Source organism: Marmota flaviventris, chromosome 13 (assembly GCF_047511675.1).
Source record: "Marmota flaviventris isolate mMarFla1 chromosome 13, mMarFla1.hap1, whole genome shotgun sequence".
In the NCBI taxonomy this organism is placed as follows: Eukaryota; Metazoa; Chordata; class Mammalia; order Rodentia; family Sciuridae; genus Marmota; species Marmota flaviventris.
Window position 1 is genome coordinate 61,135,254 of NC_092510.1, and position 15,913 is coordinate 61,151,166.

General features: G+C 37.9%; 1 protein-coding gene across 1 annotated transcript; it reads right to left on the reverse strand.

Annotated features, from left to right (window-relative positions):
- Positions 1–1,093: 1,093 nt before the first annotated feature.
- Positions 1,094–15,528, reverse strand: Eqtn (equatorin). The gene is made up of 9 exons (XM_071600397.1): positions 15,522–15,528; positions 15,095–15,286; positions 11,608–11,698; positions 10,981–10,985; positions 9,799–9,852; positions 9,109–9,153; positions 8,101–8,160; positions 5,645–5,798; positions 1,094–1,385 (listed from the first exon to the last, which is right to left on the reverse strand). Exons 1-9 carry the CDS (start codon positions 15,526–15,528, stop codon positions 1,094–1,096), a joined length of 900 nt encoding a protein of 299 aa, XP_071456498.1.
- Positions 15,529–15,913: the final 385 nt, after the last annotated feature.

Below are 15,913 nucleotides of genomic sequence, written 5' to 3' on the forward strand. Positions count from 1 at the left end.
GCATATATACACGGTTATAAGGACTAATTTGTGCCACTGTCTGGCTGGGCACAAATGCCGCAGTCTGGCTGGGCACACAATCACGAGCCACCACACAGCTTGTAGATTCAAACAGCAACTCTTTATTCCCGAACTCAAACCAGCCGTCTACAATCACGTTCTGGGGAAATCCACGTTCTCTGCCCAAATCCACGTTCTCTGCCCAAATCCACGTTCTCTGCCCAAATCCACCTCCACCGGGCTTCTATCTCCAAAATATACTGTCTGAATCCCGTGAGAACTCAAGGGGAACTCAGGCAGCAGGATACGCCCTATTCCCAGGAGGAATAATCTTAAACCTTAAACCTGGAACCTAAACTGGGAATGCCCTAAACAGGATTATCTTAAACCGGGAACACCCTAATCTGCCTTGGTCCTTGAGCAAGGTCACCTACATTCAATGTCGCTGCAACATGTCAGCAACATGGGGTACGCTGGCAAGGAAATTGTCATACCTACTTGGCTAATGGCTCCCAGCAAATTTGCATAAAAGAAACATTTGTCTAAAAAGAGTTATAAGAATTAGCCCCTAGGAGTTTGAGGTCCATTGCAATGTTTCAGAGAAGAAGGAAAAAGTGAACACATGCCCTGGATAATAAAGACCTCACTGGGCTGGGGTTGTAACTCTATGGTAGAGCACTTGCTTAGTACAAGTGAGGCACTAGGTTTGATCCTCAACATCACATAAAAATAAATAAAGGTATTGTGCCCATTTACAACTAAAAATAGTTTTAAAAAAGGACCTCACTCAACATATAGCATTTCTGCCCCTGCCTGCCTTTTCTTTCCTATAAAAGTACTTTATTCCCTGGATCCCCTAAGATGGAGCTTTGAGGACAGTAGGCCCCACCATCTTTCAAAGTGCTGGACATCTAGTAAACCTGATTCATTTCAACCAACTCTCACCAAATAAAAATTGGTTTTCAAGTGGTGAGCAGCCCAGATCTCAGTCTGATAAAATGGAAAAACAAATTAAATGTCTCAGCAATTTCAAAATGGTGACATTAATGTGAGACACAAAGATCTTTTTTTATGACAAAAGAATTAAAGTTATCTATTTCTCTTCATGGCTGTCCTCACACAACTCTTCACGGTTAATTAGTAAACATGATGCCTCAATTAAGCCTGCATCATTTGAGCATGTGGAAACCACATCTGTTATGGTTTTAGATTTTGATATCCTTGTTCTTGATGGTTTCAGCTCTGGAGAAGTGGCATACAAATATGTGCTGCTGTCTTCTGCACTCTTAGAAAAAGATGTATCTGATACACCTTCTGACGGATGAAAGTAAGATAGGGTTGCCAGCTCTGGGTTGATGGAGTATTGACTGTCATAAGTTTTATAACTGGAAAAAAAAAGAACAGATAACAAAAATTGTGTTTAAGTGTGCACATTTGTAACTAATTCAATATAATTCATTTATATTTTATTTATAAGAAATAAAATATAATTGAATTGTAATATAATTGTCCAATGTACTAGTTCATTAATAACAGTATGTAAATGATATAGCTTTTCTTTAATATTAATCTTATTATATTTAAAGCCTATGTAGATGAAGCATTTTTAAACCTTAAGACTACAATGTAGAAACCTATTTACTGAAACAATGAAGTTTGCCTTAGCAAAAGTTTAATAAGATGGAAATGGTGCTGTATGCTTGCAATTCCAGCTATCTTGGAGGCAGAGGCAGGAGGATAACAAGTTTGGAGCCAGCCTGGGCAACTTAGCAAGACTCTGTCTCAAAATACAAAATAAAAATGGCTGGGGTATGGCTCAGTGGTAAAGTGCCCCTGGACTGAATTACCAGTACAACTAAATAAAAGAAAAAATATTTTTTTTAATTAAAGAGTAATAAGAAACATGTAAAATGACATGGAATTAGAGGGACTAAATACTTAGCATCAGAGTTTTAATGGACTAAAGAAATATATGTGAAAGACCTAAGCAACCACATTTTACTTGGGACCTCATTTTGCTCTGAAACTTAACCCCTGACCAACTGCAATCCTAAAGTCAGGAAATACCACAGAAAGCTCTGTGCAAACAGTTCTCTCGAAAAAAAGCCACAGACAGTGATTGCCTAAGATAGGCCAAGATATCGAAATATCTGAAATTCCAGACGCACCCCCCCCCACCCCCGCCACCTAGGTGGGGTGACCAATATCTAAATCAGAAGTCCTTCAGCTTGGCATGTACCCCCTTGGGACACCCTCATGGTTTAAACCAATCATTTTTAAGAGCATCAACCCCTTGAACTAACTAATAATCCTTTCCAGATTCTTTCCCGCCACTTGATAGGCTAATCATGTTTTAGAGTTGTTTTATGATTTTCCCGTGGTGTGTGATGATTTGCTAAGAGATGCTATGATGTATGTGAAGTCCCTGCCTTTCCCAAAGAGTGTATAAAACTGCTGCAAACCCTGGGCTCGCGGCCTCTCAGCATCAGCAGCTGTTGTGTGCGCGGAGGACCGAGCTAGCTCGCAAAAAACACCTCTTTGCTGCTTATATCCATCTTGGTCTCTGGTGGTCTTTTAGGGGTCCTGAATTCGAGCATATCATCTTTCCCTTTCTTCCGTGGTGAAGAGAATGCGGAGCAATTTTGGGCAATCATCCCAGGTAGGCTGGTGAGTAAACATAACACTATCCAGGAGAGAGATTAAACTCTTTGGGCTGTCAGAGTAATGGGGGGTTTTGATTCTTCCAATTGTATAAATCACTAGTGGAGAAGGGCCAATACTGAAGTCTAGGGTTCTCGGTCTTGTCAGGGGGCCCTATCTCCCTGAGGGGCAAGACCGGGGTGGTGTCAGGATATTGGGCAGGGGACAAGGCGCGTTGGGCTCCCCCTCCGGTTCCCACTGCTGGTCTTTCCAGTGCCCCGTCTGCTCTGCTCTTCCTGCTCCTCCCTCTGCACCCCCCTCATCGGGCTGGTTGGGGGGGCACATAGGGAGGGGGTGCAGATTCCGAGAGAAGCGGGTCCTTGCCCCCTTGGAGGACTGGATACGGGGGGGGGGGGGCTGACGGTTGGGTAGGTACTGGGGTTCGTGGCCTAGAATCAACCTCTTTTGCCACAAAAATGTTGGCCTCATGTGCCACATGTAAAAAGGGAGTTAGCCAATTAGGGGGGTCCTCAAGTAAGTCCATCCACCCTAAGATATAAGGGATCTGTTATGGATGTCCCTCTCTTCTCAGGTGAAAAATCACGTTCTTTACTCGGAGGACTGCACTTTTGTCAAAGGTCCCCTCCGGTAGTTACCCCAAAGTAACTAGCTTTCTTTCCTTTATCTCTATTCCCAAATTATGTCCTCTTTCCCTAACATCTGTGAAATGGTCAGTCAGTATGGTCAAAGGAGTAGTCTGAGTTTGTCCCATGTCTAAGTGGAAAGAGAAAACAGCTACAGCTATTCCCCAAATCAAGATTATAACACAGACAGACAGCAAATGCCTCACATAGCATTTCAAAGAGGATTTCAGAAGGCAGAGTAGATCTTCCATTGGACTCCCCTGGTGGCTTACGACCTGCAAAAATTCTGAGGGGGATTAGTTCCCTTGCCGGGGTGTCAAGGTGGAGGCAGACAGGACAATAGAAACAAACACAGATAACACAGAATGCACAGGGCTGTGTGGATTGCTAAACTGAGACTAAAAGCAGAGGCAGATGGAGGATCTGTCAGCTGCAAAATACAGACGCCTTTAGTAAAGGGCGATCCACTCAGAACCCAGAAGGGGCTAGGGACGTCTCCCACAATCCCCCGTCAGCGGCCCTATAGTGCGTCCACCAGGACCTTTTGCCGACCAGAAAATACAGAACCAAAACCTGCAGGCAACCAGAGTACCGAAAATTACACATCAGCAATGCCTTAATTTACCGGCCGGATTTTCATCACCTCTCAATCGAGATGTCTGGGTAGGCTTATAAGGGGGATCCCAGAAGAGCCCCCAATGATATGCTTGAGTTCTGGACCCCCCAAAGGACCACCAGAGACCAAGATCGATGTAAGCAGCAAAGAGGTGTTTATTGCGAGCTAGCTCGGTCCTCCGCACACACAACAGCTGGTGATGCTGAGAGGCCCCGAGCCCAGGATTTACAGCAGTTTTATACACTCTTTGGGGAAGGCAGGGACTTCACATACATCATAGCATCTCTTAGCAAATCATCACACACCGCAGGAAAATCAAATAACAACTCTAAAACATGATTAGCCTATCAAGTGGTGGGAAAGAATCTGGAAAGGAATATTGGTTAGTTCAAGGGGTTGATGCTCTTAAAAATGATTGGTTTAAACCATGAGGGTTGTCCCAAGGGGGGTACAGCCAAGCTGAAGGACTTCTGGTTTAGATATTGGTCACCCCACCTAGGTGGGGGGTCGTCTGGAATTTCAGATATTTCAATATCTTGGCCTATCTTAGGCAATCACCATCTGTGGCTTTTCCAAGAGAACTGTTTGCACAGAGCTTTCTGTAGTATGTCCTGACTTTAGGTCAGGGGTTAAGTTTCAGAGCAAAATGAGGTCCCAAGTAAAATGAGGTTGCTTAGGTCTTTCAATATGATTTATTAAAAATACAATAATCAAAAGAATTACTGTTAACTGTGAACATGAAACAATTCTATTAGGATTTTTGAAAATAATCGGTCACACTGTATAAATGAAAATTTAAAAAACAAGCCCCTTATTCAGGTTTCAGTTGATTTTAAAAAAAAAATTAGTTGTAGATGGACACAACATCTTTATTTATTTATTTTTATGTGGAGCTAAGGATCGAACCCAGTGCCCCAGGCTTTCAAGGCAAGTGCTCCGCCACTGAGCTGCAACTCCAGCCCCAGGTTTTAGTTGAATTTTTTTTTTTTTATGAGAAAGAACAAATGGATAAACTTCAAAGTATAAATGAGACAGAGGAACAAATGGATAAACTTCAAAGTATAAATGAGACAGAGGATCTGCTTTTCCGAAGAGTATCAGGCAAGGCTTGCTTTGGTGAAAAATGTTAAACCCTAAGAAGATCTGCTATTAAGGGAAAATATATATTCCTTGTAAGTTTCTTGCTTAGCATCTGGATAAGTCATTTTAAGTGACAGCTGCTATTTTAAGAAAAATTTCCCTTTCCCGCCCAAAGGGACTTTCTGAGAAAGGCTCACCACTCCTTCATATCAACCCCACCCTTAACCTCCTATATTATGACCCACCTGGCTCTCCTCCCTGAACCTGCCCCATAAAAGTCCCAGAACTCAAGCCTGTGTTGCCTCTCTCCGTCTATGGAGAGATGGCCTTTATTTGTCAGCTCTGACAAATTCTCCTATGGATCTCTGCCTGGTCTCCGTCTTTCATTTCTTGCTCGCCCATCTCTCAGTTCCTTGCTCACCCATCTCCCAGTTCCTTGCTTTCTTTTCATCCCTATTGCTGACGATTGAAAATATTGGGGAAAAGTTCAAGTAGGATATTGCCTGAGATGGCTCCTTGGGAATAGAGGAAATGGAGTCAAACTGAAAGACTGACAGCTCTATTATTCAGGCATTACAATATGCTAACAATTTACCCAGGACAGGAGGGACTGAGCTTGACAGCATGCATCAGTTATAAACACTGCAGAGGTTGGTGAGCTTACCTTAGCTGCTTCAGTTTGTACAGTGTGGCACTACAGAATGCCAAGAGAGCGACAAATAGGAAAAGGGTCATCAATGAGATACCCAGCATTAATTTGATCTTGATATCCTCTAGATCATCTGATTTGCTTATTTTTGTAGTGTTGACATCAGATTCTGACAGGAAAGAAAAAAAAGGCAATGGAGAAGAGTGAATTCTTGATGTTTTCCCTGGAGATTGAGGATGGTAGAAGATGCAGAGAAACCCCATGCCACCCTCAGTGTCCACTGCTCATTCTTCTACCACAGGCAATTCAGAGAGAAGGCTACTTCCCACGCCAAGCACTCCTTCCTCTTTACCCTTCACAGCACTCTTGGAGGAGCTGTCCTTAGCTCCATTTTGCAGGATCTCAGCAGTTCATGAATTTTCCCCTTGCACACAGCTAGTAAGTGGTAGAGTCTGACTTTAAATCCAGGTTACCAGATGTCAAAATGTGTATATAGCAGACTTTCTCCCTGACTTTCCTGGAAACCAGTTAAAGTAATTGATCATCTTTGTAGAGATGACTATTAATATGATCAATGTACACACAAGGCACTAGTGTTTCAGAAGAAAAGGGTGATGTTGTTCTGTTGTTGCAACATGTACTGGTTGTTCTTTGAAATAAAAGGATGGTGTGTGCAGGCTCTCTCCATGAGGTTTAAGGGCTAAGCTTGCCTTAATTACTGAGATGACTAAATCTAATGTACTTGACAGTGCATCGAGAAATGCAAACATTTTTTAACTCTTAAAAATAAGTTAAATCAAAAAATGATGCCTGGATCCAGAGACATGAAGAAAATTATTAAAACTAGTAATAAAAAATGCCTCTTTACTGACAGATCTGACCTTTTCCTGAATATTCATCTGACTTAATAAACTTGGTTGTCACTTCCTTTTTTCACAGTTCCTCCCACCCCCATTCCAAATGGTCCAAAGATCTTTCTTTTATGTAATAGTTAGTAAGCAATAACAAATTCCCATGTCTGAGCTCTCTGATAAAACTTAAAATGGTCAAAGTGTAATCTTCTTCCCTGTGGAAGGAGATGTAGAGAGCAGTCAATGGCTGTTAGCTGACTCTGAGACCAATTGTTTGGAGAATAATCCAACAAATTGTTAAAATGGAAAATTCTCCTAAGTTGCTTTTCTGACTCCTTAAAGAGTCATTCTAAAGAGGCTTGTTCATAGTGCATTTATCAAGGTCATGGTCAGAACCAGAGAAGAGTTTGGAATTCCTAATCACTGAAATAGCCAGTTACAGGTGTGGGACAGGTTTTTGCTCTAAGCCTCAGTTTCTTTCTCTATAAAATGGAGATAAATCCAACTTCATGGAGTTGCTGTGAGGATTGACATAATAATGCAGCTAAAGCTCCAGAATACCCTTGTGTGCTCAGCAAATGACAGAAAATCAATCAAGCCACATTTAATCACTTCAGTTAAAGAAACAATAATGCATTTTTAAAATGACCCAGCATTAGTGATCCCTGTGGATAGCATTTCAAAACAAAAAAGACTCACTCCATTTTCTTGAAGCACCACAAGGCAAATGGTGACATTCTTCAAATAATTCAGTACAGAACTGGGGTGACAGGTCTTGGATATATCACCAGATATATTTCTTTTTCCATCATTTTTTGTAGGACAGGCATTTGGGGGAAAATTAACACATTGCTTTTTCATGAAAGTGTCCATTCAAATTAGGAGTTGTTTTAAAAATGCAATTACTCCATTAAGGTAAAGTGTATTCAGCAACAGGAACTCACATTCATTACTGGTGAGAGTGTGCCATAGTACAGCCACTCTGGAGGACAGTTTGGTAGTTTCTTACAGAGCTAACTTGTGTATTATATTTTGATGATGGGCACATGAAATTATGCATTTTTCAAAACCCAAAGAACTGTAAAACACAAAGCGTGAACCTTAATGTAAACTATGGACTTTAGCCAATCATACTCTTATTTCATAAATTTTAACAAATGTGACACACCCATGCAAGATGTTAATAATAGGGGAAAATAAAGAGGCGTAGGATGTGGGACCCCTATGTACTTTAAGTTAAATTTTTCGCTAAACTTAAAATTCCTCTGCAATTAAAGCTTTTCTTTCTTTCTTTCTTTCTTTCTTTCTTTCTTTCTTTCTTTCTTTCTTTCTTTCTTTCTTTCTAAGACTGCCTTCTCTGTATTTCCACTCACCTACTACTCTATTTTGTTTCTCTGGGTCAGTAATAGAAGCTATGAAGCACTCGTCTGCAAATTGGTAACTGAAGAAGAATATTCAGGAATCATTACTCTTCTAAAACAGGAAATGTCCTCTTTCATGTGATGTTGGCCACCAGGACACCCTCCTGCCTGCACTACACTTTACTAGGAAAATAGTATCACCAAGGGATAATAAACATGTGAGTATTTATGTATCTATTAACTGAAGTACTCTTCTTACCTGGAATTGGTTGAAATAATTGATCTCTATCATCCATGCTCACTGTTGTTCCATTTATAGCTGTTAAAACAATAAATTGATGGTCATGGCAAATAACATTCTCTAGGTAAAATTAATATATGTGTATGATCATGTGTTTACAGAGGATGTAGGTCCTGTTCTCAATATTCATGATAATATGTTCTGCACAGTAAACAGCAGTATAACTCTGGCTTGAAGAAAGCTTACCTACCACATACATTTTCTCCATTAGACACATCACTGCCTTCTTGCATTAAAGAAAATTAACCAGCTAGTTTAACACCACACTTGGGGGCCAGCTGAAGGGATGACTGAGTGTTCTTATCAGGACATTAAAAATATATGAAGTTCTGCTGATGTCTAAATGGCCTCAAAGATGCTGAAAGCATTGATTTTGAGTGACAAAGGTATCATGGTGAGTAGATGATACAGAGTATAAATACAGAATGCACAAACAGTGAGGATTGACTGAATATTGTATATATTTCACATTTAGCATGCATGTATATCTGTGTGATACATGTATATATACATAACTACATGTGCACATACATACATTTATTTATACATGCATGCATATACTGATTTGGACAGGTGTGCATATATATTATGATACATATAAATTTTGTGCATGTATATATCTTGATAAATATTTTGCATGTTTACAAGCATCTCTGTATGTTTATGTGCACCCTGTTGCAAATACTAGAGGGCCTATATTGTGCAAGAACCTTATTTAAAAGTTTTAATCATGAATTAAATTGAATAACTAGATTTTAACATCTATATGAGAATAAGCCTTTGGGGAAGTGGATTAAAAACTCTCTTTAGCACCTCTCTGGGTTTGTTTGGCATCTGCTATTACATATGGCAACAAAACATTGACTTATTCTTAGCACTGTACGTATTTAGACTAATCATGGCTTTCTTATACAAGATTTTAGAGAACCAAATCTTTTTTCCCAGCTGCCTATGATATGAATTTACCTCTAGCTAACATTGTCCAAAAATCTGGAATATTTGGAGTTGTTTCTGTAGGAAAAAAAAATGATAAGTAAGAATACATTGTCTTAAATTAGACACCTAGTTCAAGACTTTAGAGTAGACCCATCCTGTATTGTTATGATTTTACAAATATTTCTTAAGGAAAAATAATCTTGGCAGAAAAGTAAAGTGGTGGTGTTGATTTTGTAAACTTTCACTCACAATATCTTTTCCTTTAATAATTTAGGAAACCCGTATCATTGACTCTATCATATATATATTTCTTCCTCAAGCAGGTAGATTTTTACATTATTATTAAGTTATATCTAATACATTGATATGTATATAAATAAAAACTCAGATATATATGTAAATATTTTAAGTTGGTAAATGTTTTCTTTTATACAATATAAATATACGTTCATTTAGCAGTATGTATTTTATGTAGATACAAACATAACACTTTTTGAAAATAAAATTTATAAAAATCCCAGTACCTACTCCTTGCCAGAAACATCTGAAATTTGACTCAAGACATTTACCACTTAAAAGATTTTATAGTGACTTTAAAATGTAGTAGTATAAATTCTTTAAGCATGCTATTCCTTTACATAATGCTCAGAGTGGTGAATATTATAATTTTAAATCATATGACATGATCCAGATATGAATACAATATAGTAGTTTTAATACTTGGCCTTTTGCGACGAAAGTGTTTTTCTTCAGTTGTTATCCTGGCAATTTTACCTAGGAAGAGAGATAAAGAATTATCAATATATGAAAATATTGGATAAACATCTACGATATTAAGCATATTTTGAAGCAAAAATACAACATAGACAAGGAGAGAGAAGAGATAGAAGAGAAAGATGAAGTTTTCCTGAAATAACTTACAGAGGGGAAAGGACCAGGCACTGAAGAATAAGATTTGGGGATGATGGGCTGCCTGAGGTGAGGTTAACATGCCTATAACTTGAGAGAGAGGAAAAGCAAGGCCCAGGGGGCCAGGCTCCTCTGGAGGTCTGGGAAATCACTGGCTAAGACACTTGGTTTCAAAGGTCAAGGCACAACCTTAAAATGACAGCTGCAGTCCAGAGCAGCCTGGTTGTTGTTCAATGTGATGACATGAAGAGGAGGCACCGAGAGTGTCCTTGTCAATTGGAAACAGTTTGGAATGAAAGGATTTGGGACTGCACATTGGATCGGCAGGCCTCATTCAGCACCCATCTCAGTCTATAATGTGTCTGTCTGGAGGTACATCACTGAGACAGGTGTGGGAACAATTGAGACTGGAGGCCCATTTCCCCCATGTAGTTGGCAATCTTTTTTTTAGTTAACTGCTGAATGCAGGAGCCAGTGCAAGTTCCATATGGAGTTCAAACCTTCCCAGGAGTGGGGAGTTGAACAGAGAGGCAGAATGAATCCAGCCTGAGCCCACAAACCCCTTTCAGGTATCCTGCTGACAAGGAAGGATGGAAAGGGAAATCCATTACTAGAGTTGATGCTGACTCAGGGGAGACTCAAATGAATGGTAAGGAATCTTTAAACTCTGCTAGACAATCATTTTCTTCTTCTTGGGAGAGGAGCATTCCCTTTCCCTGCCAGCTTTAGGATCTCTACTTCATTCAGTGATCTTCAAAGTTATCAGGGAGATCTCCATTGCCTCCAGGGACTCTCCTCTAGGGCATCCCTCCCATGACAGAGTGTCTCCTCTATCACAATCCCCTTGAACACTGCAGGAATTCCTTATCCCTATCCAACTTTTGTGACAGTCCCTTGGGGGCCTGGATTGTGGGGATACAATTTAGGTTTGGATAGCTTTTTCTTGTGTCCTATGGCTCTCAGTAGCACACATCCTGAGGGGTTGTGAGGTACCTGCACTGCTTGAGAGATGGGTATCTGGTTCTTATCCCACATACTTCAAGATGTTTGCTATGCACAAGTTAGATTCCTATGAGGGAGTATCTAATTAATGTTTGCCTCAGAAATGTCACTGTCTCACAAAGTTTGGAATTGCTCAGAAATATTCCATGATTGCTAATGCCTAATTATAATCGGGCATTTTTCAGTCTGGGTTTTCCCAGTGTTGAAACTGCCACAGCCAGAATCCTTCTCTCCTCTCTGTTGAAGGCTTTTGAAGGTCTACAAAGTAGAAAGGAGCAAAAATGTAGGTTGAAGAAAGTTGCATCATTTCCTATAATCCTCAATTCAGTTATTTGATTTTCCTTTCCCTGCAGACCCAAAATATGAGGTTTAGAATTGTAAGAGCATCTCTGCCTTTTGAAATTTTCAGGGCAATGGACCTGAGCCTCAAGGATATAGAGTGGGAGGAAGAATGAGAAAAACCTAAAGGATAACCCAGAAGTAGCTGGATCCCTGCATCATAGCATCTACTTTAGAGGGAGAATTTTAGTCTGTTTAGGAACAAAGACTTCTTTCCTACACACCAGTGTCTTGTGGTGCTTTAAGAACTTTCATATGTTCAACAGTGACTTTCAGGACTTACGGTGCTTTACAGCAAATCTCAGACCCGTTGTTGCTGTGACATTTATTTCAGATTCTGTACCATTTGGATTTTTTGTGGTGAACACATCTGAAAACATAAAATCAAAAGTCTTCAGCAAACAGATAAGTCACTTATTCATTAAATTTTTTTCTCACAGGAATTTTTTTTCTTTAAAACACATTCACTAATTTTTAAAAATTATAAAATATTTGAGTCATTTTTCATCTTCAAGAAAGATAGAAAGAAAGGAAGGAAGGATGGATGAGGGGAGGAATACACAGGGCACAGTAATACACTGCAGGAATCTCAGCTACTTGGGAGACTGAGGTGTGAGAATTACATTTTGAGGTCAACATGTGCTACTTAATGAGATCCTGTTTCAACATAAATAAAACAGGAATAGAAAATTAGCTCAGTGATAGAGCACCTGCTTCACATTTACAAGGCCCAGCGTTCAATCCCAAGAACTGCAAAAAACAAAAACAAAATGAAAGTGGGCCAGGGTCAAACAGAAAATTCATATGAAAAAAAGCCAAAATAGTATGCTTAAGCTGAATGTCTTTAAGAAACAATTATTGAGGAAATTCTTGGAAAAAAATATGTTGGTACAGAAGAGATGCCAAAATAAATTTGTACACGTGCAATATAATCATTGTTTGTACCGATATTATCAAAAAACAAGGAAGAAACATTCATTTGTATCTTCTGTGAGACTATTAAACACTTCAGCTTAAAAACCAAGTGGATCAACAACAAATAAGGTCTCCCACATATACTTCCATTTACCCATGAACAGAAAGAATGCTACCCGCTAAGTGTCATTGTCAGGTTGGTTACAGTTCAAAGCTAATGAACATATTCACTCAACCAAGGGGTAAAAATAATTTAGGGCAAAATTGCAAACTGAACATATATAAACATGTGTTTCTTCTTTCCAAAATATCATGGATGACAGAAAATTTTGAGCACACATAAATACATGTGCATGTTTAATATTTACATAATGTATTAATTTCTTTAAGCATATAACATGAAAAAGATAGTACCATTAACATACATAATTTGTTATAAAATTTCTGAGGTGGATCTATGGGGAAAATCACAGGCCAACATTCATATTATGAGTTAGAAAAATTAAAAAATTGAAATACTTTGGTATTTTCGTGCAGAGAATTCAGATAAAGAACAATACATAGAGCAACAATGGACCCAATTTCATATGACAATGGGATCATATTAAATATGAGACTCACATAAGGAGAGAATCAGTGTTAGATAATCAGCTCTTCTCTTTGAAAAGTATGTCTTAACATATATTATGCCATATTAAAAAATCATTAGATTTAAGTTAAAAACAAAAGTTGGAAATTATTATAAAAAGTTAGGAAAATATAACATCTTGGATTAGATAAAGCCTGTCTAAGCAAGACAGAAAATGCAGGAATTATAAGGGAATTAACAGAATTGATTTTATAAAACTCAAAATTTTCTCTATGATACTCAATTTTGAAGATAAGCAGTAGACTGGGAGAAAATTGTTAATACTTTTATCATAGAAATAAGGTTAATATACTATATATAGAAAGAGCCCTTGCAAATCAATGAAAATCCATACTAAGAAAAATGAACAAGATATTAACAGGTTAAGTCACAGATGTGTAAATTAAAAATACCCACTAAGGATTAAGGAAAATATCAATCACACAAATAATTAGAGTGCAAATTACAAAAGCAAAGAAAATATATTTGTCACTTATCACATTCAAATATTATAATTGTTGCTATTCATTGTGGAGAATTTTGGGGATGTAAACTGGTGAATAATTTTTTGCAAAGCAATTTGGGGTATCTACCAATATTTAAAAAGATAAGACATTAATATTCAACAATTTCAGTATATAGCTTTTAGCCAAAGAGAAATATAATCAAGAATATTAGGGGGAATTGAACATAATCTAAGTGTTCTCTAATGAGATAATTGATATATTAATGAACATCATTTTATTGAATACTGTGTATCCATTAAAAATAATGAGGTAGATGTTAAAAGAGCCAAAACTTATTAAAATAAAAAAAGTACTTTGTATAAGCTCATTTGTGTTTTGTGTATATTATGTATAAAATTTCAGAGTTTTTAAAATCAAAGTAATTGTCAATTAATTGCCAATTGTCAAATTGATTTATAGATCCTGTTTGGTACAAAAAGAGGTACATCCTGAAGAGGATGTATTTGAACTTTTCTGTTCTGCATATCTATATGCAGAGGTGTTCCAGAGGTCACCTAGAACTACTCCTGCCTCTGTTCCTGCTATCACACCTCTGTGATTAGGGATGTATTTAATAAAAGAGAAAACAATAGTACAACTTACTGATTATAATTTCGAAAAAGCACCGGAATGCATACACACACACACACACACACACACACACACACACATATATATATATATATATATATATATATATATATATATATATCTTCATTATTTTTTCTGTTGTTCTTTGGTTAATGTTAATAAGGATCCCATAATAATTAAATTTGATCTTAGTCTTTAGTTTTAGTAATAATTTCTTATGAAGTTTTTACTTTTTAGAATAGTACACCTTATAACAAATTGCAGAAAGGAAACCCATATAAAGTAATAGTGAGTTATAAAACTGAATTTCAATGGAACTTTCAAACATCTAAAGTAATGTTGTTATAGGTTGAATTGTGTCCACCCTTCCCAGCCCCTCCGAAAAAAAGCTTATGTTGAAGTCTTAACTCCTGGTACCTCACAATGTAGCCTTATTTGGAAACAGCTTTGTTGCAGATGTAATTAAGATGAAGACAACTGCAGTAGCATGAGCTCTTACTCATATGGCTGATGTCCTTACAAGGAGGAGGAAGTGTGGACACAGAGGCACAGGAAGAACACCCTGTGAAGAGGGTAAGGCAGAGACTGAAGAGAGACTTCCTGCCACAAGCCATGGCACACCTGGGCTGCAGAAGCTGGAAGAAAGGAAGGATCCTCCCCCTCGTGGCTTTGGGGAGAGCCTTTACTTGATCCACTAATATTTGGATTTTGGACTTCCAGCCTCCAGAACTGTGAGAAGAGATTTCCACTGTTTTGAGCCTATGAGTACTCACTGTGGTACTTTGTTTCACAAGCCTTATAGAACCAACACACCCCTTTGGATACATTTTGTTTAACTAACCATCAAATGAGGTAAGTAGCCACAATGCTGTGATGAACTACAGTCATTAGAATAATCTCCAGGAGAATCCTGCTAAAGTTTCAACATCTCAGGAAATAAACTGTAGGAAAATAAGGATTTCATTTTAGATGCTGAAAAGTGTATATGGCAAACCAGAATTTAAGAAGTAGGCAACCAAAAGATTTTGAGCATTTAGAAAGGAGAGTTAAGGTAAATCAAAGCTGTTAAAAATCTATTGTTGCAGGTTTTTTTTAATATATATTGCTATTAACTTAAAAGTCTTACATTGTTTTATATCTTTGTAATAATTGCCAGTTTTCTCATTAGCAGGAGTAGTATCCATATGTATTTCTTCTTCATGTTGTATAAAAGGAATACTTTCAGCATTGTTTCCTTCATCACTTATGGAAATATTATTATCCACATTTTCATCTTCTTTATAATAATCTTCATCAGAAGAATTCACTTCAGGAAGCTCTAAAAAACGTACAACACGCCATGGATCAGAAATATGTTGCTTTCCTTTGCAACTTTCTGCTTTCCACCTCAATGTTTCATAAACAATTTGAGTAAGTGATTTAAAATCTAAGTAATGCCATGTCCCCCAATAAACTTTACACCATCCTGTACAAAGCTGCCACATACCAGTGTTCCATGGTTAAGGGTCATCGTTCACATCTACCATTCTGTGATATTTGAAATGTCTACTCACCTTCCATGTTCGCTTTCAGGTTGCTAATCCCTGAGGGAAAAAACCCAGATAAAAAAATAAAAAATATAAAACTCATTGGGAAATTGTTGTGATTTATCCAGCGATCTGTGACTTCTCCTCAGATCTTCCTTCCTGTGTCACAGAAGGTCTTAAGACTAAGTAGGACATTATGATATCACTGCCCGTGGGAGTCAGAATGCTGTGGAGCATTCCCCAGAGCTTTGTGACTCGATCTCCATACTATTTCATCTTTGGCACTAAAATGGGTTTTAGTATTTTTTTTCCAAATAAACCATTATAAGAGTTTCTCTGAAAGTTAATAAATATGGTTTCAAGAAAGAATGTTAATTATTGGTTTCTGGGTTTTAAAGAACCATTGATATTCTATGTAG